The sequence below is a fragment of the Palaemon carinicauda genome, chromosome 32, assembly GCF_036898095.1.
Source record: "Palaemon carinicauda isolate YSFRI2023 chromosome 32, ASM3689809v2, whole genome shotgun sequence".
Classification (NCBI taxonomy): Eukaryota; Metazoa; Arthropoda; class Malacostraca; order Decapoda; family Palaemonidae; genus Palaemon; species Palaemon carinicauda.
The window spans coordinates 24279135-24304471 of NC_090756.1; the positions used below are offsets into that span (position 1 = coordinate 24279135).

General features: G+C 41.9%; 2 protein-coding genes across 2 annotated transcripts in view; one reads left to right on the forward strand and one right to left on the reverse strand.

Moving 5' to 3' along the window:
* LOC137625345 (uncharacterized) overlaps window positions 1-25337 on the forward strand; it is a 544968-nt gene that overhangs the window by 114662 nt on the left and 404969 nt on the right. The window lies entirely within an intron of this gene.
* LOC137625340 (microtubule-associated protein futsch-like) overlaps window positions 1-25337 on the reverse strand; it is a 102282-nt gene that overhangs the window by 7227 nt on the left and 69718 nt on the right. The window contains exons 12-16 of the mRNA XM_068356180.1: window positions 14561-14714; window positions 13051-13213; window positions 11288-11473; window positions 3208-3387; window positions 993-1128 (exon numbers count right to left, since the gene is read on the reverse strand). Coding sequence (XP_068212281.1) covers window positions 993-1128; window positions 3208-3387; window positions 11288-11473; window positions 13051-13213; window positions 14561-14714 — 819 coding nt within the window. The remainder of the gene's footprint in view (window positions 1-992; window positions 1129-3207; window positions 3388-11287; window positions 11474-13050; window positions 13214-14560; window positions 14715-25337) is intronic.

Genomic DNA, 25337 nt, shown 5'->3' on the forward strand with positions numbered 1-25337 from the left:
TAAAAAGGTGATCACATATTAACCCTTTTACCCCCAGGCTATTTGGAAATTTCCAACCCTTAACCCCCAGGGGGTTATTTTTTTCCCAGCAAATTTTGCAGTATATTTTTTTAAATTGCTCTAACAGCCTTAATTTTTGTCATAGAGAGGTCAGGTTGGTCTCATTTTCTTGGAAAATGCCTGAATTTTCTCAAAAAATTATCAAAAATATGAAAAAAAATTTTTATAGCATTTTTTTGCAAGGACGTACCAGTACGTCCATGGGGGCAAAGGGATGGCTTTTGTGAAACGTACCAGTACGTCCTTTGGGGGTAAAAGGTTTAAAGTTCAAAAAAAAAAATGCTACTTCAGACCATATACCATTTAGGACAACACATTTTGACCTTGAATTGAATAGAAGTGTTATGACATAATGAAAGAATTATGTTTTACTTGTATGTAATTAATAAAGTAATTTATTTACATAAATTGCTTCCATGATCTCACTGTAGAAGTATAAAGGTTGAAGGATTACTAGATGACAACTACAAATCAGGTGAGATTTTGGAAAACTGGGATGAGAAGAGTAAGAATAGAACTGAGGACTCTAGAGAATTATTGCTGCAAACTGGCATTCTAGTTCAAATATAAAGGTGATGTATAATTTGTCGGCAACGGGTAACTTACACATCTATACATGCAAAGGTAAATTTGAGTTTATTGAAATCCGATATCAAGTTATGAAATGATACACACCCTCCAACATGATATCATATTTCACAGAAAAGTGCAATGCTAATTTACCCAGAAAACCTCAGACTGAAAAGAAAAGAAAAAAGTCAATGGGTTTATATCTAAAACTGCAAGACCTAAGCCAAATGGATAAGCCTTGAAACACATTACAGTCTTTTCTCAGCCTTTCATTCAAGTAGTTTTTAATCATTTCTGTTGACCAATCTCGTGTGTTTTGGCATAATAAAAGCAAGACCACATAATATATCTTTCATCTTTACCTTTGCCGAGTGTCTGTTGAGAAGGAAGAACCACCAGTCCATTCAAAAGGGGTGGATGCCCGGCAGTAACCCTCATACTCGACGTCAACACATCACAGTATATGAGCAAACGCCCCACAGATGTTGTCTTTAAGGCCTGCAAAAATGTCTTTGGTTAACATCCATTCCGTGTAATACTGAAAATCATGAATTCTTTTTTAATTACTGTATTGATGAATTATTTTAGAATATGCAGTAGAATATATTTTTCCTGATCCCGAGCCTAATAAATATTTTTCCTGATCCCGAGCCTAATAAATATTTTTCCTGATCCCGAGCCTAATAAATATTTTTCCTGATCCCGAGCCTAAAAAATGTTTTTCTACCATAAAACTAACCTGTTATGAGAGTGCTGGTTTGCAACTGTATAACAACGTCTTTAAGGTTTCAAATTAAAAATTCAAAAGTTCAAAGATCCTAAACATTTTAATAACAAAATAGTTTTTTAATGTAGTTTGACACGTTTAGCGAGTTACACCTCTCATATCTAAAGTGGCTGGCTACAGAGATTAGTAGTTTTTAAATACTGTGCAAAAACTAGAGCAAGAAGAGTTTAAGGGAACAGCTAGGAAAATAAAAACTAAAAGACAATGAGAAATGCTGTCAGGGGCTTTGGTATATTAGAAACAGGCCTATATCTGTTTACAGTAAGCCATACAAATCATACTGTAAGCTGTACATTCTAATGGAGATTACAGACAACCTTCAGGAGTCAAGAACTAAATTGGGGATCATGAAAAATATATTAAGCTACTCTAAAATAATTATGATTGACCATCAAAAATAGGACACTGCAAACATCCAATTACCTTTCCAAAAGTCTATGAATCCCATTAGAATTACTTTTTGATATTCACAACCATGCTAGATAAAAAGAAGGATCAATTTTCCCTTGACCAAATCAAGACTGAACTTATTTGAAACTACCTAAAAACCTACTTAATTTAAAGTACTTAAGACCTTACTTCAAAGTACACAGGATCCCATGCAATTCAAAATACTCAAGTGACCGAATTCACTTCAAAATACTTCCCCATTTACTTTTCCAAAGTAATCAAGACCCCATTCCCTTCTAAATACTGGAGAGACCCCATTAATTTCAAAATACTTCCCCATTTACTTTTCCATTCTAATCAAGACCCCATTCCCTTCGAAATACTGGAGAGACCCCATTAACTTCAAAATACTTCCCCACTGACTTTTCCATTCTAATCAAGACCCCATTCCCTTCGAAATACTGGAGAGACCCCATTAACTTCAAAATACTTCCCCACTGACTTTTCCATTCTAATCAAGACCCCATTCCCTTCTAAATACTGGAGAGACCCCATTAACTTCAAAATACTTCCCCACTGACTTTTCCATTCTAATCAAGACCCCATTCCCTTCTAAATACTGGAGAGACCCCATTAACTTCAAAATACTTCCCCACTGACTTTTCCATTCTAATCAAGACCCCATTCCCTTCGAAATACTGGAGAGACCCCATTAACTTCAAAATACTTCCCCACTGACTTTTCCATTCTAATCAAGACCCCATTCCCTTCGAAATACTGGAGACCCCCCATTAACTTCAAAATACTTCCCCACTGACTTTTCCATTCTAATCAAGACCCCATTCCCTTCGAAATACTGGAGAGACCCCATTAACTTCAAAATACTTCCCAACTGACTTTTCCATTCTAATCAAGACCCCATTCCCTTCGAAATACTGGAGAGACCCCATTAACTTCAAAATACTTCCCAACTGACTTTTCCATTCTAATCAAGACCCCATTCCCTTCGAAATACTGGAGAGACCCCATTAACTTCAAAATACTTCCCCACTGACTTTTCCATTCTAATCAAGACCCCATTCCCTTCGAAATACTGGAGAGACCCCATTAACTTCAAAATACTTCCCAACTGACTTTTCCATTCTAATCAAGACCCCATTCCCTTCGAAATACTGGAGAGACCCCATTAACTTCAAAATACTTCCCCACTGACTTTTCCATTCTAATCAAGACCCCATTCCCTTCGAAATACTGGAGAGACCCCATTAACTTCAAAATACTTCCCCATTTACTTTTCCAAATTAATCAAGAGCCCATTCCCTTCGAAATACTTGAGAGACCCCATTAACTTCAAATTACTTCCCCACTTACTTTTTCAAATTAATCAAGAACCCACTTACTTCAAAGTACTTAACAGTAGAAAAAGTCATGGGACAAGAGTTCATATAAATTGGAAGAATATGTTCATCCGGCTTCTGAGAGGTTTCTCCGGAGGAAAGGAACTGGATCGTTAGCTGAGGACGTTTCAGTTCTTGTCCCTCCATGTGGGGCTTCAGGTGGTTCAGGAGCTCCTGCTTCAGCTGTATAGTACACAGAAGGCTTTATTGTAGCGCGTATCACATGATCTATATTTAGAAACAATGTGCAATATCCTTTTACCATTGTTAACTTCTTGAGTTTGAGTAAGATGCCATTACTAAGTTTTTATCAGAACCCAGTTTCTTCCATTTAAGTTATATAGCTTTTCCTTTAGCTACTGTAAGTTACATAATTGAGAGACTGAAACTTGTTTAATCGAAGGAAAATCAGGTGCTAAGTAATTCATAAAAGGGATTTTGACGAAGGAAAAATCTATTTCTGGGGAGAGACCTGTGATGCCCGGTGAAAAAGTCCTTTGTACTTTTTCTGATATAAATCTTCCAAATATACCAGAGAAAATTAAAAGCATGGAATGCAGAGGTTACAACCCTCGCGCGAGCACTTCGTGAGTGTCGTGTATACATTGGGGGCGTGTGAAAACCACTATTCTGTCTTCCATTTAGATAACATGTTATTTTTATTAATAAAATAAATTTTTGAATATACTTACCCGATAATCATGTAGCTGTCAACTCCGTTGCCCGACAGAATTCTATGGAGGGATACGCCAGCTATCACAATACTAGAAGGGGGTGTATTTACCAGCGCCACCTGTGGCCAGGTACTCAAGTACTTCTTGTTGACACCTCCTCAATTATTCCTCGGTCCACTGGTTCTCTATGGGGAGGAAGGGAGGGTCGATTAAATCATGATTATCGGGTAAGTATATTCAAAAATTTATTTTATTAATAAAAATAACATTTTTCAATATTAAACTTACCCGATAATCATGTAGCTGATTCACACCCAGGGGGGTGGGTGAAAACCAGTGTACAAGATTAAAGGATAGCTAAGTATCCCATATTTCATATAATCAGTTATCCACAATAACAATGAAATAATAAGTACCTGGTAAGGAAGTCGACTTGAACCGTTACTCTGCCTTTAATAAGATCGTCTTCCTTACTGAGCGCAGCGTTCCTCTTGGGAGGCTGAATCAACTCAAAGGTGCTAAAGTATACAGGGCTGCAACCCATACTAAAGGACCTCATCACAACCTTTAACCTTGGCGCTTCTCAAGAAAGAATTGACCACCCGCCAAATCAACAAGGATGTGGAAGGCTTCTTAGCCGACCGTACAACCCATAAAAAGTATTCAAGAGAAAGGTTAAAAAGTTATGGGATTATGGGAATGTAGTGGCTGAGCCCTCGCCTACTACTGCATTCGTTGCTACGAATAGACCCAGGGTGTAGCAGTACTCGTAAAGAGACTGGACATCTTTGAGATAGAATGATGCGAACACTGACTTGTTTCTCCAATAGGTTGCATCCATAACACTCTGCAGAGAACGGTTCTGTTTGAAGGCCACTGAAGTAGCCACAGCTCTCACTTCATGTGTCCTTACCTTCAGCAAAGCAAGGTCTTCTTCCTTCAGATGAGAATTTGCTTCTCTAATCAGAAGCCTGATGTAGTAAGAAACTGAGTTCTTAGACATTGGTAGAGAAGGCTTCTTGATAGCACACCATAAGGCTTCTGATTGTCCTCGTAATGGTTTTGACCTTTAGATAGTACTTAAGAGCTCTAACTGGGCAAAGTACTCTCTCCAGTTCGTTCCCCACCATGTTGGATAGGCTTGGGATCTCGAACGACTTAGGCCAAGGACGGGAAGGAAGCTCGTTTTTAGCCAAAAAACCGAGCTGTAAGGAACATGTAGCCGTTTCAGATGTGAAACCTATGTTCCTGCTGAAGGCGTGGATCTCACTTACTCTTTTACCTGTTGCTAAGCACACGAGGAAAAGAGTTTTTTAATGTGAGGTCCTTAAAAGAGGCTGATTGGAGCGGTTCAAATCCTGATGACATTAGGAACCTTAGGACCACGTCTAGATTCCAGCCTGGAGTGGACAACCGACGTTCCTTTGAGGTCTCAAAAGACCTAAGGAGGTCCTGTAGATCTTTGTTGGAGGAAAGATCCAAGCCTCTGTGGCGGAAAACCGCTGCCAACAAACTTCTGTAACCCTTGATCGTAGGAGCTGATAGGGAGCTTACGTTCCTTAGATGTAACAGGAAGTCAGCAATCTGGGTTACATTGGTACTGGTTGAGGAAAACTGCATTGGCCTTGCACCAGCTTCGGAAGACTTCCCATAAAGACTGATAGACTCTGAGAGTGGATGTCGTCCTTGCTCTGGCAATCGCTCTGGCTGCCTCCTTCGAAAAGCCTCTAGCTCTTGAGAGTCTTTCGATAGTCTGAAGGCAGTCAGACGAAGAGCGTGGAGGTTGGGAGTACCTTCTTTACGTGAGGTTGACGCAGAAGGTCCACTCTAGGAGGAAGAGTCCTGGGAACGTCGACCAGCCATTGCAGTACCTCAGTGAAACATTCTCTCGCGGGCCAGAGGGGAGCAACCAACGTCAGCCGTGTCCCTTTGTGAGAGGCGAACTTCTGAAGTACCCTGTTGACAATCTTGAACGGCGGGAATGCATACAGGTTGAGATGGGACCAATCCAGCAGAAAGGCATCCACGCGAACTGCTGCTGGGTCTGGAATCGGAGAACAATACAAGAGGAGCCTCTTGGTCATCGAGGTAGCGAATAGATCTATGGTTGGCTGATCCCACAGGGCCCAAAGTCTGCTGCAAACATTCTTGTGAAGGGTCCACTCTGTGGGGAAGACCTGACCCTTCCGGCTGAGGCGATCTGCCATGACATTCATAACGCCCTGAATGAGCCTCGTTACCAGCGTGAGCTTTCGATCTTTTGACCAAATGAGGAGGTCCCTTGCGATCTCGAACAACTTCCTCGAATGAGTCCCTCCCTGCTTGGAGATGTAAGCCAAGGCTGTGGTGTAGTCGGAGTTCACCTCCACCACCTAGTTAAGCTGGAGGGACTTGAAGTTTATCAAGGCCAAATGAACTGCCAACAACTCCTTGCAATAGATGTGAAGTGTCCTTTGCTCCTGATTCCATGTTCCCGAGCATTCCTGTCCGTCCAGTGTCGCACCCCAGCCCGTGTCCGATGCGTCCGAGAAGAGACGGTGGTCGGAGGACTGAACAGCCAATGGTAGACCTTCCTTGAGAAGAATGCTGTTCTTCCACCACGTTAGAGTAGACCTCATCTCTTCGGAAACAGGAACTGAGCCCGTCTCTAGCGTCATGTCCTTTATCCAGTGAGCAGCTAGATGATACTGAAGGGGGCGGAGGTGGAGTCTCCCTAACTCGATGAACAGGGCCAGCGATGAAAGTGTCCCTGTTAGACTCATCCACTGCCTGACTAAGCATCGGTTCCTTCTCAGCATGCTCTGGATGCATTCTAGGGCTTGGAAGATCCTTGGGGCCGACGGACAAGTCCGAAAAGCTCGACTCTGAAGATCCATACCCAAGGAGACAATGGTCTGGGATGGAACGAGCTGAGACTCCTCAAAATTGACCAGGAGGCCCAGTTCCTTGGTCAGATCCATAGTCCATTTGAAAATCTCCAGACAGCGACGACTTGAGGGAGCTCTTAAAAGCCAGTCGTCTGACGGAGCCGGACACAAGATCATGATACTGCTGCACAGTCTGTAAACTGTCAATCATGGGCAAGCGAGGAAGTACAGTGACAACCCGAATCTGTCTAGACTGTCTGGGTCGTACAGACAACTCCTTAACGGGTTGCTGAGGTTGCCCACTGCGTCACAACAAGTCCCTTCTGTTGGTTGTTGAACGTCTTCCCCGTGACACATTGACTCCGTAAACAAAAAATCCTCTAACAAGGACTAAGCTTGGACTGCATGTCATGCAACACAGCTCAAGGTCTATGGGAGCAGGTGTGGTAACAGACGGGATTAGCGGCTGAAGTGTAACCATTACCTTCCCTGTAAGCATGTTATGCTTAAATAAAAGTCCATAAGAGGTTATGCAGCTAAAGGCTCCCTCCAAATGACAGAGTCCTCAAGGGAATATCAGAAGGAGGGAGAAAAGAACTTTCTCATCTACAGGGACCTTATCCTAGAAAAGCTAAGTTCTCTGAGTGAGGGTTCACTGGTGCAAAGCAGCAGACTAGAAGGCAACGTTATGAAACTGCTTGACAGTCTAGTGAGTTGGCAACAACCCAAGATGTGTTGAGAAGCATGCGGTAAGGTATGCAGAGCAAGATGTATGCAGAGTATGCTGTATGCAGAGCATGCTGAATGCAGAGCATGCTGTATGCAGAGCATGTTGAATGCAGAGCATGTGTAGGAAGTAGAGCCTGCTGTAAGCAGAGCCTGCTGAAAGGAAAGCAGAGCGTGTGCATGGCGTTTAACATTTCTCAGAAATTCCATGACCAGTGCTAGAGTGCTTAATGCATGCTTGCATGGGGTTTAAACCATGGTATGCTGAACAGCAGAGTCAGAACGAGCTGGAACAACAACAGAGGTTTCCTCAACTTGAGGGAAAACCTGAGGATCAGACTGCATAGGCTGAACAACAGACGGAGCAGAAGGCAGGTGCAAGGGTGAAGGAGGTTGACTCCTAGCAAGAGTTGCACCCAAGGATTGTACCAGCTAAGCGGAGGACGGAGGCGGAGTAGTCCGTTCCTGTTCCTGAGAGATGAGTGGAGCATGAGAAGGTTGAGGCTGCGCAGAACAAGGTAAAGTTCTAGCAAGCTGAGGCTCCTGAGGCGCAAGTGCATGGTGTAGATGAGCTTGCTAGATGAGGGTTGAACTCGGTGCAGCGCTGGTTGAGCAGACAGACTCACGGAGGGGAGAGGTTGTTGTACCCCAACCGAGAGTTGCACCACTGGAGGAGCAGCAAGGGGAGGAGGAGGAAGAGTGTAACTCTCCTGATCCCAAAGCAAGGGTTGCCTTAAAGAAGGCTGAGGCTGAACAACACTGTGAACAGCAAACTCCGAAAGTGGTTCAACATCGTACGCCTGGCAGATGGAGCTGCGACTGGGTGCAGCGAGTGCAGGCGGGTGCAGCACAGGCTGAACGGGTGCAGGAGGTTGGTGCACCACCGGTGCAGGCGGGTGCAGCATAGGCTGAACGGGTGCAGGAGGTTGGTGCACCACCGGTGCAGGCGGGTGCAGCACAGGCTGAACGGGTGCAGGAGGTTGGTGCACCACCGGTGCAGGCGGGTGCAGCACAGGCTGAACGGGTGCAGGAGGTTGGTGCACCACAGGTGCAGGAGGTGCAACACTCTCAGCACGACACTCACGCATCAAGTCCGAAAGCTGTGCTTGCATGGACTGTAGTAGCGTCCACAACATCATACGCCTGGCAGATGGTACTGTGATCAGGCGGAGCGAGTGTAGGAGGAGGGAGTGTAGGCGGAGGCGGTGGAGCAACACTCTCAGCCCGACACTCACTCATCAAGTCCGAAAGCTGTGCTTGCATGGACTGTAGTAGAGTTCACAACATCGTACGCCTGGCAGATGGTGCTGCGACCAGGCGGAGCAGGTGCAGGCTGGGCGAGCACAGGCGGAGCAGGTGCAGGCTGGGCGAGCACAGGTGCAGCGAGAACAGGTGGAGGGAGTGCAGGCGGTGCAACACTCTCAGCCCGACACTCACGCATCAAGACCGAAAGTTGTGACTGTATGGACTGCAGTAGAGTTAACTTGGGGTCGGCAGACACTAAGTTCTGCTGAGGTAAAGCCTTAACAGCAGAGATCTGTTGTGGCAGAACCTTACTCCTCTTAGTCGGAGTGTAATCAACTGATGACTTAGGAGAGTCAGAGCTAACCCAACGACTGCATTCGGGTTGTGAACTTTAACTTCGTACGTCTGGCATAGGTCTGGACTTAACGTTTAAGAAGTCTTGAGACCTGAGACCAGCGTTATTTATTTTCTCCCCTAATCTCTTCTGCAGACGAGCAAAATAAGGGCTCAATCGTCTGCGGGTGGGAGTGACGGTCTCGGTAAGACACGCCCACAACCACCGAGAATACTTCTGTGCGCCGATCAAGGCCTGCTGAACCCTTATGCCCTTCGACATTGCTTCTCCCCTGGGCTTGGGAGCTTGCAAGAGGTCCCGGACTGGGAGGACGACTGGCGCGCACAAAAGTACCCTCACGCACTAATCACTTATCACTTTGATTTCTGTTTGCACTTATTTCACTGAACTCGAAACTTAAGTGGTTTGTACCTGAAATACGCAATTCTATCCTTTCTCAAAGTTAGTAATTGCGAAAACAGAAATTACAATGTAACAGAAAAATCTAATGAAAGATAAATCAGTGGTTGGAAAGAGACTAAACACTAGATCACTCTAGAAACGTTTAGTTTCTTCCCCTAAAGAGACTAGGGAGAAGAGCAAAAATCGATAATGACGTTACTCGTACGCCTGGCAGGCTTGAATGAAACGTTTATCCTCTTTCTCCCTCCGTCTCTATCTCTCTCTCTCTCTCTCTCTCTCTCTCTCTCTCTCTCTCTTGACTTAGAACCTGAGAGAAGAGCCCAATCATATATATCGTTAAAACATATTATTGTTAAAGGAAAAAACTGAAAAGTTCCTTTACTAGGATCAAAACCATTAAGTTAAGAAAGAATGAACAAAACGCTAGACACGGTTACTCTTACTGCAACGTGAAACCGTGAACATTCTTTCTCTATCGTAACGATAGAGTGCAAGTTGAACGTTCTGAACGTCAACAACTGCAGAGACAAAACAAAACGTTAGTTCAGCTTTGAAAACAGTACGAGACTGTCAAAGAAAATCTTTCAAACTCTGTGGCGGAAATAGCATAATATGTTAACAGGTAAAACCGAAATGACGGGCTCAAAGTTTATAAACTTCGGTAAAAGACCGCCTACTATTAGGAAGGTCGAATATAAACAAATATAAAAATTAATTTTAATGAGTTTATAATAAAAGGAAGTTAATCGAAGAGGCCTATAAGAGGCGGAGAGATATAAAATAAATCTATAACTTTGTTAAGCAAAATTAAGAAAGAGAGTCTATACTCTCTTAGACACCAACACTTCCGTCTAAGGGAAGGGTCGGCCATTGAAAGGTGAACGAGAGTTCATACTCTCTCGTCACCAAAATTAATCAAATTAATTCCAAAAGCTAACTAAGCTAATATAGAAGTTTTCCAGTAAAGCGACAGCCGAAATCAAAGAGAAATACTTCACCAAAGTCGTGAAAATACTCCAAGAACATAAGCGTATCCCAGAACGTCTTGCCGGAAGCACGACAGAGGAATAATTGAGGAGGTGTCAACAAGAAGTACTTGAGTACCTGGCCACAGGTGGCGCTGGTAAATACACCCCCTTCTAGTATTGTGATAGCTGGCGTATCCCTCCATAGAATTCTGTCGGGCAACGGAGTTGACAGCTACATGATTATCGGGTAAGTTTAATATTGAAAATAATATTTTGAAATTAAAGTGATATAGAAAATAGTAAAAAATAAAAAAAAATCTAATAAACACCAAAATAACCTCTAGGCTGAATGCTTATTATTGATAAAGAATTCTTAATAGGAGTATGTCTTCGATGCAAGTGGAAATGGCCACTGAATCTTCATCTGATAGTTAGCGGGAGGAAGGTGGAAGAAGACACGTACCTTCCTGACTATATCAATTCCCATTTTACTTTTGGCCCAAAGATTGAACTGAGTGGTTGAAGCAGGAAGGGCAGTTTAAACATCTTAGATTTGTAAAGTTAGGAAAAATATCATACATGAAACTTTGGTGATACAACATACAAGAGCATAATATAAATAATTTCTTTAAGAGAGAGAGAATTAGATTCTTCATATTTACATATTTTACCTTCTAAATTAGGCTGGGAGGAACGTAGAGAGTAGAGGTCCCCTTTTTTGTTTTTGTTTCATTTGTTGATGTCGGCTACCCCCCAAAATTGGGGGAAGTGCCTTGGTATATGTATGTATGTACCTTCTAAATTGATCAAGAAGTATAATAAATTTCATTAAACTAATTAATTTACCTCGTGTCTGCCCAAAGCGTACGCTGCTGTGTACAATGACGCAACATTTGTCTGGGTGGTGTCCATACTCAGTTCTGTGGACAAGAGGTCTTTCAAAATTTCCAGACGTGCTTCATTACTGGACGACAGCTTGGCACTGAGCTCGGATGCTCCAAAACATTCTCTCGGATCTCGTTCTAAGTGCACCTAGAAATTATCATAAAATAAATTTTTTTATCATAGTTTAAATCAATATATCGTCACCCTCATAAACTAACTGCCTAAGTCATTATCTCCACTTGTTGGGAAATCATAAAAAAACCTTCACATTTCTCATTTCCTAATTCTTTATATCATTATCATGAGTTTCAATTCACAAATTCTTAACAGAAGAATTTGTTAATTGAAGTTCGACACGATATAAAGAATTAGAAAATGAGAAGGTTGTTTCTATTTCCCAACAAGTAGATAAAATGACTTAGGCAGTTAGTTTATGAGGGTGACGACATTAAAAATTATTTCTTTTTAAATTTTCAACCACCAGAGCACTTGTAAAGTAAAAGTAAGTACAGTACGTAATTTTTGGGCTAACGCTCCTTACCCTATGAAATGCTTGAAATACGAAAATAAGAATCAAAATACACTTGTCCTATAAAACTGAAGTTGAATAAAGCAAAAGATATATTAACCCTTTTACCCCCAAAGGACGTACTGGTAAGTTTCACAAAACTCATCCCTTTACCCCCATGGACGTACCGGTACGTCCTTGCAAAAAAATGCTATAAAAATTTTTTTTTTCATATTTTTGATAATTTTTGAAAAAAATTCAGGCATTTTCCAAGAGAATGAGACCAACCTGACCTCTCTAAGACAAAAATTAAGGCTGTTAGAGCAATTTAAAAAATATATACTGTCAAATGTGCTGGGAAAAAATAACCACTTGGGGGTTAAGGGTTGGAAATTTCCAAAGAGCCTGGGGGTAAAAGGGTTATCTATCACATTTCTTTCTATTAATGACCTTTAAATTCCAAGTTGGTGAAAATATTAAGCAAATTGTGGCTAAAAGTTCTCAATCATCTTTAAAACTTTGTTCAATACTGAATGTTTCAGAGAAATATATCAATCAATTTGGAGTCTTTTAATGTCAATTAATATGGGTATTTTTATTATTTCCACTGATTTTCTGTCCTAAAGTGTTTTCTCTACCAAATTTGTCTAATCATTATAACATTTTGAAGAAGTTAAAGGAACTCTAAGACAAGGATTCTATTTACACTACCTTTATGATAAAGGTAAGCAATTTTTCCAAGTACTGTACAGTACCTGGACAGTTAACATTAAGAATAAAAAATATCTTATTTTAAATCATAATATAAAACTCTTAGGTTACATGTATAAAATATAAATTTCTCTGATCTAAGTTGGCTAGAATCCTTTTTTTCTTGGTTTGAAAAACTTTTTTATAACAAAAGATATATGTTCAAAACTTTTTTCATGGGGTAATGGGGGTTTCAAACTGACAGAGCCGCATCTATATGTTGCCTACCAGGTGCTACATCCAACATTAAAACAGGCATTCCTTCCTTGACCATTACCCCTTGTATTCCTCTCTTACCAAGCTTGTAATTTCTAAACATTTCCATCATGATGGCAGGTGTGACTGCTGTCCAACGATTGATGAGTACTTTACCCTGAGCAGATACTTCCTACTACCACAGGCTGGAAAATGCTTCTGTCTTACAGTACAGTAGTGTCCAGTGCTTTATAACTTCCTTGTAATTCACCTGAGAAAACACAGCTTTTCCCTTATTTCCTTGAAGCTTAGCCGACAGGAGGGACGGAGCTCCCCACGTGTCATCTGTTGCAAGAATGGTCAGGTTGAGGCGATGGCGTCCACCCCACTCGTCCGTTATTTCAACGTGGGTAGGCTCGACGCTCACAGCAGATCTGTCCAGCATAAAACATATAAAGAAATAATCATCATTGATTAACAGCTCCAAGTTTTATGAGGCAATTAATATTTCCTTTCAAGGCACTGTATAGAATCAAAAGACAAAACTAGGTCAAACATTTCAAAGGAGATAAAAAAATAACAATGATAAAAACATTTAATGGACTCATAAAAATATAAGTTTAAAAATGCCTACATCACAGACAATGCTTAGAGGAATTTCTTTTGAACGCTTTGCACAATTATCATTGAACTACTAACAATGGGGGAGGGTGAGCTATGGCACCCTGGCAGTACCAGCCAAACTCGGCTGAATCCCTCGCCAGGCTGGGAGGATCGAACAGAGGAAAAGTCCCCTTTCGTTCCTTTTTTTATGTCAGCTACCCACCAAAATTGGGGGGACTGCCTTGGTAAATAAATAGACTACCAATAGTAACATTTACGAAAAGCTCTCAACATGAGAACTGCCTTGGCTTAGAGTTCTGTTAGTTGAGGGTACACGCGGGCAGAATGTTCTCTCTTGTTTCTCCTCCTCCTTGTTTTGTTAAAGTTTTTATAATCTATATAGGAAATATTTATTTTAAGATTGTTGCTGTTCATAAATCAATCAATTTTTTCTTTGGTTCCTTTCCTCGCTGGGCTGTTTTCCCTGTTGGAGCCCCTGGGCTTATAGCATCCTGCTTTTCCAACTAGGGTTGCAGCTTAGCAAATAATAATAATAATAATAATAATGAATACTGTATAAAAGCTCTCAAAACCTTCAAAACAATTGTGTGTCAAAAGCTCTATTTAATTTGTGAAAGTAGTAGCTTGACCACTTTGAAACAAGTGGATATCACTGCAAGTGTAAAATGTCAGTGTAAAAGTCAATAAAATCTACACTATTTTTACATAGAACTTCCACTAAATGAGTCCAAAGATTGGAATTTTCTGGGATCAGCTAAAAGAATCTGTCACGAAGATGAAATGAATTGGCCCTTCTATTATTAACCCTTTTACCCCCGTACTGGTACGTTTCACAAAACTCATCCCTTTACTCCCATGGACGTACCGGTACGTCCTTGCAATGCTATTTACATTTTTTTCATAATTTTGATAATTTTTTGAGAAACTTCAGGCATTTTTGAAGAGAATGAGACCAACCTGACCTCTCTATGATGAAAATTAAGGCTATTAGAGCAATTTTAAAAAAATATACTGCAAAATGTGCTTGAAAAAAAATAACCCCTGGGGGTTAAGGGCTGGAAAGTTCCAAATAGCCTAGGGGTAAAAGGGTTAATCTTACTCTTTATGCCACTTACAATAGCCGGCTCATAATGCAACACTAAACAACATCCCCTCACCTGCTCGGAATCGATTTCGTCTTGTCTACTTCCCTGGAGAAACGTTTGTGTTGGGGCGACGAATGGAAGCAGTGTTGGTGGTGTAACAGCTGAACTCCTGACCACTGGTGGTAACTCACAGACACAACTGCTTGTTCCTGTACCTCCACTGTGCCTAAAATAACAAGCTTTTCTCAAGAACTTCTAGTCGCGTAAATAAATAGCATAACAGCTCAAAAAGCTTCAATAATTGAAGTCATATTCATCTGTCAAGTTTCCTGGCTAATTTTCTTAAAGGCAAACAATACGTAAATTTATTCTGTAATTGAAATTGCCTATTTTTTCCAAACCTAAATGAAAATAAAATTATATCACTAGATACAAAGTTACTCTAAATTGATTTATGTAAATTTAAGAAGTTATATTATTATTTTCTCACTAATAAACATCAAAAGTCACTTCAATCCCTTATCAAGATATACAAATTACTAGCTTTCAATCCAGTTTAAGATGGCTGTCGCCAGATATCTTACTAGCTTTCAATCCAGTTTAAGATGGCTGTCGCCAGATATCTTACTAGCTTTCAATCCAGTTTAAGATGGCTGTCGCCAGATATCTTACTAGCTTTCAATCCAGTTTAAGATGGCTGTCGCCAGATATCTTACTAGCTTTCAATCCAGTTTAAGATGGCTGTCGCCAGATATCTATTATGAAACAAATAAGTAAGGCTTTTAGAGAAAAATAAAGTTAGTTAACTTTACATACAAAAACCTAATCTGATAATGACCATAAGGTAAAGGAAAATGCAAATTTCATTTAGTTGAAGACTGATCTCAAACCAACTGTGTTCCTTGTTAGCCACAGCAGGTTAACTTACGTCTTCTTGATACGTTAAACTTCAACATGCTATGGTAATCAGAGGTGATGCAAGGATGGAACTACAATTCTTCTTCACCCAAGGGGTTACTGCACTGTAATTGTTCAGTGGCCACTTTCACCTTGGTAAGGGTAGAAGAGACTCTTTGGCTATGGTAAGAAGCTCTTCTAGGAGAAGGACACTCCAAATCAAACCATTGTTCTCTATTCTTGGGTAGTGTCATAACCTCTGTACCATGGCCTTCCACTATCTTGGGTTGGAGTTCTCTTGCTTGAGGATACACTCGGACACACTATTCTACCTTATTTCTCTTCCTCTTGTTTTGTTAAAGTTTTTATAGTTTATATAGGAGGTATTTATTTTAATGTTACTGTTCTTGAAATATTCTATTTTTCCTTGTTTCCTTTCCTCACTGGGCTGTTTTCCCTGTTGGAGCCCCTGGCCTTATAGCATTTTGCTTTTCCAACTAGGGTTATAGCTTAGCAATTAATAATAATAATAATAATAATAATAATAGATAAAATTGCAGGACACGAGATTCTTTACTTGTGTTTTCTCATAATATATGTACCTTACTTAAGTTAACACATCAAGGTTGGTTTAAAGGTCATTCATGAATGGCAGATTCAAGGGACAATGACAATGCCCTATAGAATGACCATATATACATACAATCAACACCCAAGCCCCTCTTCTCCACCGAAGGTAGGACCAGGGAGGGATAAGCAATGGCTGGCGATGACTCACCAGGTAGATCTACAGGCTCCTCCAAATCCCCTGTCCTTAGCTCACAAGGATAGTAAGGTTGCTAACACTACTAGAAACTATCGAGCTTGAGCAGGTTTCAAACCCCAGTCCAGCAGATTGCCAGGAAGGGACGTTTCCAAAACTAACCCTTTCAATTCATAAAAATGATTGACATGAGGCTCATACATAATACAATTGGAAATTCTTGAGATCCTACTAAAGGTTAAAGGTTAAAGGTGTCTGGTTTCAGTTCCAGTTCCATCAGAATAGATGCTCACCAGAACGTCAGCCGGGCAAGCCCAACCCCCCACTGTGGTGCCCTACCACAGCAGTAGCCTCCCCAGTAAACAGCTTAAACTCACGGCCCTGGGCGGGGATCGATCTCTTGCCACGCGAATGCGAGACAAACACGTTACCACTGTACTAGCCAGGAAGCTAAAAGCACAACAAAGCAGACAACAATGTGTTCAGAGTTAACCTTGGGAAGTATCCAAGTTAATAAAACGTTTCAATCTTAAGAAACGTCTTAGAACATAGAAGATTAAATAAGAGATAAGTTTGAAACCTGTCTCAGGATAATCACAGGTCCAGAGAATTACTGCCGTAGCAACGAAAAAAGCTAACATCAAAGGAAATTTTCTGAGAATCTTGCTACGCAAAACACTAAGTCTTGATATGCTGATCAACTGATGAACTAACATTCAAGAGAAATAAGCAATTTTTGATGGTCAAAAGAAATAGCAGCTTTCATTAATGTATGAAAAATGATATTTTAATTATAAAATAAATTTTTGAATATACTTACCCGGTGAATATATAGCTGCAACTCTGTTGCTCGACAGACAAAAAACTGTACAAAAAAACTCGCCAGCGATCGCTATACAGGTTGCGGGTGTGCTCATCAGCGCCAACTGTCGGCCAGATACCAAACTCTATGTAAACAAAGACTCAATTTTCTCCTCATCCCACTGCGTCTCTATTGGGGAGGAAGGGAGGGTCGTTTAATTTATATTCACCGGGTAAGTATATTCAAAAATTTATTTTATAATTAAAATATCATTTTTAAATATTTAACTTAGCCGGTGAATATATAGCTGATTCACACCCAGGGTGGTGGGTAGAGACCAGTTAAATATGTTTACATCTTATGAGCTAAGAGTTTTTATTTCATTTTAGAAGTTATCAAAATAACAAAAACAAAATAAATAGGTACCTGGTAAGGAAGTCGACTTAGACGATTACTCTGCCTTATAAGTACGTCTTCCTTACGGAGCCTCGCGATCCTCTTAGGATGCTGACAGACCCCTAGGAGTTGAAGTATCAAGGGCTGCAACCCATACAACAGGACCTCCTCAAACCCCTAATCTGGGCGCTCTCAAGAAATGACTTTGACCACCCGCCAAATCAACCAGGATGCGAAAGGCTTCTTAGCCTTCCGGACAACCCATAAAAAACAACATTTCAAGAGACAGATTAAAAGGATATGGAATTAGGGAATTGTAGTGGTTGAGCCCTCACCCACTACTGCACTCGCTGCTACGAATGGTCCCAGTGTGTAGCAGTTCTCGTAAAGAGACTGGACATCTTTCAAGTAAAAATGACGCGAACACTGACTTGCTTCTCCAATAGGTTGCGTCCATTATACTTTGCAGAGATATATTTTGCTTAAAGGCCACGTAAGTTGTTACAGCTCTAACTTCGTGCGTCTCCACCTTAAGCAAAGTTCGGTCTTCCTCACTCAGATGTGAATGAGCTTCTCGTATTAACAATCTGATAAAGTCTGACCAAGCATTCTTTGACATAGGCAAGGATGGTTTCTTAACTGAACACTATAAAGCTTCAGATTGGCCTCGTAAAGGTTTAGTACGCTTTAAATAGAACTTAAGAGCTCTAACAGGGCATAAGACTCTTTCTAGTTCATTGCCTACGATCTCCGATAAGCTGGGAATATCGAAAGATTTAGGCCAAGGCCGAGAAGGCAGCTCATTTTTGGCTAGAAAACCAAGTTGCAGCGAACAAGTGGCTTTTTCCGACGAAAATCCGATGTTCTTGCTGAAGGCATGAATCTCACTGACTCTTTTAGCCGAGGCTAAGCATACCAGGAAAAGAGTCTTAAGAGTGAGATCTTTCAGGGAGGCTGATTGTAACGGCTCCAACCTGTCTGACATGAGGAATCTTAGTACCACGTCTAAATTCCATCCAGGGGTAGCCAAACGACGCTCCTTGGTGGTCTCAAAAGACTTAAGGAGGTCTTGCAGATCTTTATGTTGGAAAGATCTAAGCCTCTATGCCGGAAGACCGATGCCAACATGCTTCTGTAGCCCTTGATAGTGGGAGCTGAAAGGGATTGTCCTTTTCTCAGGTATAAGAGAAAATCAGCTATTTGAGCTACAGAGGTACTGGTCGAGGATACAGAAACTGACTTGCACCAGTCTCGGAAGACTTCCCACTTCGATTGGTAGACTCTAATGGAAGACACTCTCCTTGCTCTAGCAATCGCACTGGCTGCCTCCTTCGAAAAGCCTCTAGCTCTCGAGAGTCTTTCGATAGTCTGAAGGCAGTCAGACGGAGAGCGTGGAGGCTTTGGAGTACCTTCTTTACGTGTGGCTGACGTAGAAGGTCTACCCTTAGAGGAAGACTTCTGGGAACGTCTACTAACCATCGAAGTATCTCGGTGAACCATTCTCTCGCGGGCCAGAGGGAAGCAACTAACGTCAACCTTGTCCCTTCGTGAGAGGCGAACTTCTGCAGTACCTTGTTGACAATCTTGAACGGTGGGAATGCGTAGAGATCCAGATGTGACCAATCTAGGAGGAAAGCATCTATATGTATTGCTGCTGGGTCCGGGACTGGAGAGCAATAGATTGGAAGCCTCTTGGTCAGCGAGGTTGCAAAGAGATCTATGGATGGTTTACCCCAAGTGGCCCAAAGTCTCTTGCACACATCCTTGTGGAGGGTCCATTCTGTTGGAATTACTTGCCCTTTCCGACTGAGACAATCTGCTATGACGTTCAAGTCGCCTTGGATGAACCTCGTTACTAGGGAGATGTCTTGACCTTTTGACCAGATGAGCAGGTCCCTTGCGATCTCGTACAACGTCAGTGAGTGGGTACCTCCTTGTTTGGAGATGTACGCCAAGGCCGTGGTGTTGTCCGAGTTTACTTCCACCACTTTGCCTCGAAGGAGATACTCGAAGCTTTTCAAGGCCAGATGAACTGCCAACAGCTCCTTGCAGTTGATATGCATGCTCCTCTGACTCGAGTTCCACAGACCTGAGCATTCCCGACCGTCCAGTGACGCGCCCCAGCCCAAGTCTGATGCGTCCGAGAAGAGAACGTGGTGGGGAGTCTGAACAGCCAGGGGAAGACCCTCTCTTAGGTTGATATTGTCCTTCCACCAAGTCAGACAAGACTTTATCTTTCCGGAAATCGGGATCGAGACCGCTTCTAGCGTCTTGTCCTTTTTCCAGTGAAAAGCCAGATGGTATTGAAGAGGACGGAGGTGTAGTCTTCCTAGTGATACAAACTGTTCCAGGGATGACAGCGTCCCCACCAGACTCATCCACAGCCTGACTGAGCAGCGTTCCTTCTTCAGCATCTTCTGGATGGATAGCAGGGCTTGATCTATTCTGGGGGCTGATCGTCTTGTTGTTCAGCAACGTCCTCATCAGATAGTTCCTCATCCGAAAACTGATGAGGAAACGGCAACGGAGTGGGTAACGTCTGGCTCGCTGAGTCCGGTCGCACTGGTGCATGCGTGACGGAGCCGGACGCAACGTCATGGAATTGCTGCCCAGTCTGTGAACTGTCAACAACCATGGGTGCGCGAGGAAGCACAGCGTCCACCCGAGACTGTCTAGACCGTCTGGGTTGTGCAGTCAACACCATACCGGGTTGCTGAGGTTGACGCACCGCGTCAAAACAAGTCACCTCTGATGGTTGTTGAACGTCCTGAACGTCAACAACCACCTCTGAGCGTCGCTTAACGTCAACGTGCGGCTGGCAACCCACACTGGGTCGCATCGGTGGAGGAACCACCTCAACTGGTAGACGCGAGAAGGTTACCTCAGCGTCAACAGGACGCACAACCGACCGGTTGGAAGGTTGTTGGCCAGAAGGTTCAGCAGCAACCTTCTCCGCATTAAAGTCCTCTATCAAGGACGCAAGCTTGGACTGCATGTCTTGCAGCAAAGCCCATTTAGGGTCTACGGGAGCAGGTGCGGCAACAGACGGGGTTAGCGACTGAGGCGGTACCGCTTTCCATCCCTGAAAGCCTTGTTTATGCATGACATAATTGTACAGCAAAACTTCAAAGGCTCGAAAACAGCTGTGAAGTTGACCTGTAAAAAACTTGGAGCGTCTCCTGGCCAGGCGCCAGGGAGAGTCTACGAGATTTGAGAAGTCTATCTGGGCAGAGGCAGGAACTCCCAAGCCGAGAACTTCTCTCGTGTCATATCAGACTCTCGGTCTATAAACCAGTTTAAAAGAAGGGAAAGCAAAGGCTGTATCCCCCAAACTCCTCCTGGTGATAAACCAGTCGCCTAGCAGACGTAAAGCTCTCTAGGAGAGCGAGAGAGCACTAGCTTATAAACAACGGCTTCGAAGTAGCTAGGCCTAGTGTAAGCTCTGACGTTTAGGCGAACGAGGAGCAGCAGTTACAAAAAGATCCGGACAAAGATCCTTAAAAATCAGCATGATTTAATTAAAGTCCATAGAGGGCTAAGCAGCTTTAGGCTCCTCTCCGTCTGACAGAGTCCTCAAGGGAATATCAGTAGGAGGGGGAACAGCAACTTCCTCATCTAAAGGAACCTTGTCCGATAAAAGCTGAGTCTCAAGCAAGGGAGAGACCTACCGTGGTGGCAATGCTTTACAAGCAGAGTCCACACACACTGGTGCATTAGTAGCGGACCAGGACGCAACGTCATGTAACTGCTTGACAGTCTGTGAACTGTCAACAACTGAACTGTCAACAACAACAGGTGCGTGAGGACGCACAGCGTCCACTCGAGACTGCTTTGACTATCTAGACTGAGCAGTCAAAACAACTCTAGAATGCGGAGGTTGACGCACAGCGTCAAAACAAGTCAACTCCGATTGTTAGTGAACGTCCTGAACGTCAACAGGAGCATCAGCAAGTGGCCTAACGTCCAAATGTGGCTGAAAATCCACACGAGACCGCATCGAGTGTGGTTCTAAACAACCTGACTGACGTGACTTAGCTACGCCAACGTCAACAGGATGCACAAAGGAACGTTAGGTTGGCTGAAAGCCAGGATATCGATGAGATAAACGGCTAGACTCAACGGACTAATTGGCAGAATAGTCTTCCATAAGGGAGGCAAGCATATTCTGCATGTCTTGCCGTACAACCCATTAAGGATCCACGGAAATGGTTGCGGTAAGAGACGAGGGTAACGTCTGTGACCGCAACACTTTGCCAACAAAAAAGACTCTCGGAGTCTGTGTTACGCTTTTGTTAGGCGGCGAGCAGTTTTCCGATGACTGCATAGGGTCAGAGCTGTCCTAATGGCTCAACCAGGACGCTGGACCTGTCCTGAAAGGACTGACTTTCGCTTAAGGGTCTCGAAACCTTGTTACAGGTTTCTTATGCGAAAAGCCTTCGGATGACGAGGAGAAAAACGTCTCTCTCGCCTTATGGTAGGGGAGATCTTGGTAAGATACACCCGATACCATAGAGGGAAACGTCTGTTCGTTGATCAAGGCCTCTCGAACCCATAAGTCGTATGACATTACTTCTCCCCTGGGCTTGGGAGCTTGCAAGAGGTCCCGGACTAGGTGAACGACAGGCACGAACAGACGAACCCTCGGACGCAACACTGTAACACTTTGCGCAATACACTTTATCACTACGATTTTCTGTTTTGCACTTATTACACTGAAATCGAACCTTTTACTGATTTCTACCTGAAGCACGCAATTCTACCCTCATCAAAAGGTAGTAAATGCGAAATCAGGCGTATAATGCAAGCATATTAATACCAGCAAAAAAACAGTAAACATCTTTTAAGATAAAAAAAAAAATTCAGTGGTTGGGGAAAAGAATAAACACTAGTTCATTCAAAACTATGTTTTCAATCTCTCACCGTACATTGCCTGGGGACGAGAATAAAACTAAAAACGTTTTATCCTTTCTCCCCGTACAGAGACTAGGGACGAGAGTAACTCGAGAACAACGTTACCCGCTTGAACGGAACGTTTTCTCTCCTCTCTCTCCCTCCGTCTCTATATCTCTCTCTCTTTCTCTCTTGATTTCGCACCTAAGAGAAGAGCCCAATTACGTTTCGTCAAAAAAAAACGTTATTTGACCAAAGGAAAAAACTGAAAGGTTTTTCAATTAAAAAGTTCCTTTAAAATAGAATTTAAAACATTTAAGCTTTGAAAGAATGAACAAAACGTCAGAATCGATTTACTCTTTCTGCAAAGTGAAACCGTGATACACTCTCTCTCTATCGTAACGATAGAGCGCAAACTGCGTAGCATAAATAAACTAAACGTTAGTTCATCTTTGAAAACAGTACGAAGATTATTCAAAGAAATTCTTTCATAAAATATTTCATTTAAAAAGTTTTAAATCCTTAGCTCTTTAAAAGCTATTTACGATTTAAAGGGCTCAACGTTGATTAACTTCGGTTTCCAAGTTAGGACCGCCTACTCTCAGGAAAGGTCGCATATAAACAAAACATTAAAATTTATTTTTCATGTTTATTATAAATGGAAAGTTAATCGAAGAGGAAACTCTATAATTAATTTATAACGTGATATTACTAAAAGCCTAAACACACTTCCGTCTAAGGGAAGGGTCGGCCATTTAAAAGTCAAAGAAAGTCCATACTCTCTTTGTCACCAAAAATTAAATCTATCCAAAACGAGTTCAAGATTTAAGATGAAGATAAAACACCTGCACTGCGAAAGCTCAAACCAGAATATAGTACTTCACCAAAGATGATGGGAAAAACTCCAGGTTTCAACAGCGAGTAAAGTACGTCTTGTCGACACGTCGACAGAGAGAAAATTGAGTCTTTGTTTACATAGAGTTTGGTATCTGGCCAACAGTTGGCGCTGATGAGCACACCCGCAACCTGTATAGCGATCGCTAGCGAGTTTTTTTGTACAGTTTTTTGTCTGTCGAGCAACAGAGTTGCAGCTATATATTCACCGGCTAAGTTAAATATTTAAAAATGACTGGCTTTTTTGCAAAGATACGAATAGGATTTCATTTTAAAGAGGAAGTCTCCGATCTGGAAGTAAATTGGAGAAGCTAAATGAGAGGGAGAAGAGAAAGGTGAAATCTGCTGTGGTTAAAAGGTTGCTCATAAATGGCAGAGGCAAGGGATACTGACAATGCCCTAGAGACTGACCATATATCCATATGATCAGAGCCCAAAAACCCTCTCCACCCAAACTAGAACCAGGGTGGGCCCCATCCTTAGCGCACCAGTATGGTGAAATTGCAGACACTACAAGAAACTACCGAGTTTGAGCGTGACTCGATCAGCAAGGGAAAAGGTCTGCCAATGATTGATTTCACATGAATAATACGATACATTAATGGAATTCTCAAAGCCTTAGACAATCAGTAGATATATGGGTGAAAGGCGCAGGAACAAAATGCTTCCAATGCTTTAAATACCAATATCTTTTAATATTTTCTGTTGTCACAAATCTTAGAGGGAGAATGAAACCATTACCCACAGAGAAATTCTAGCCTATGTTTCATCTCTTTCAGAAACAACACAATATTGCACATGAAATGATTTGCCTTAACATAAAGCTGGTTTTTATTTTGGATAAAGTAAATGTGAAGAAAGTAACATTTCATATCTATCAAAAGCCATTATGCATTAAACAGTGATATTGGGAGTAAAGATAAAAACATCAAATACAGAGTTTTGTATTACAATATTGTTATACAGTACAATCAAAGCATGAAGGTAAAAGCGGAAAAAAATAAAACCTGTTACCTGTGACCTCCATGGAAGATATACAGTACAACTGATTTGCCAATATAAAAAAGGCAAGATAAAAGAACAATAAAAAAAGGTCTCATCTCAGAAAATCAGTGGTTAAAAACACCAATAAAAATGAAGGTTTAAAACTACAATTTGGTTTTTCCTTACCACATGGGAAACAAGATAGACTTGAACATATGAGAAATTTCTTTTAATGAGTAAACAGCCTCTCAGTTGCAAGACTAGATTTGAAAAAGCTAATTTGTTTTTGAAATCCACAAAATAAAAATTCCAACTTTAAACATAGATACCAAGAACTTATCTTCAAGGATCCTTACTTAATGTGAATACTTATCAAGGCTAAACATAGGTATCTAAGCTGGACAGTAATGCAACTCTTAAGTCTCCTTCCACATGAGGGGTAAATGCAGGGCGGGCACACTGATTTGCCCGTAATTCTCTCGCTTTGAAACAGCGTTACCAGATCCAACAGTCCAAGACAGGTGAATGCTTGGCTTGGGCCAGACGCCGGGCAGAGTGCAGCCAGAGTTGTGTCAGACAATAGTCAGGCGCCCACCCAGTATCTCAACAACAGGCTCGGGCACTTCGATGGCTTGCCCGTTGTTTCCTCATCTATGTCATCTTCACTCTTGATTATCACCCACACAACAAAACAGGTAACAGTGTCTACCCGCCGTGCATTTGCCCTTCATGTGGAAGAGCCCTAAGTCTTGTGTACCAACATATTTTGCAACCGCTATGCACTACAACATCTGCCTACAAATTAGGATCGAAAGACTAACAGTGTACCTAACCCTGCGTAAAGAAATGATGGCAAATGCTCAGAAGAGAAGAGAGTATAGGATATCAAACAAATAAGAGGATGAGGAAGAAATGAAATCAAATAAAGTACCACAGAAAGTAAGAGAGATCTAGCTAACCCTAATTCATTATCAGGTCCATGGTATGTAAAAACCCCTGATTCATAATCTACAAATTACTGTAAATAAATAATAGGATTCATGAACTGTATTGTATCTTAGAATCAGTCATCTGTTATCATACTAGGTATCTCATGCTGCATTTGTCAACTCCTAATAAACAACCTTGACACATAACTCCTCATAGAACTTGGCTCTATGAAGGCAAAAAAGAGAAAACATTCAAAATTTATGTGATGTCAAAATCCTACAGCTGGTGGCTTT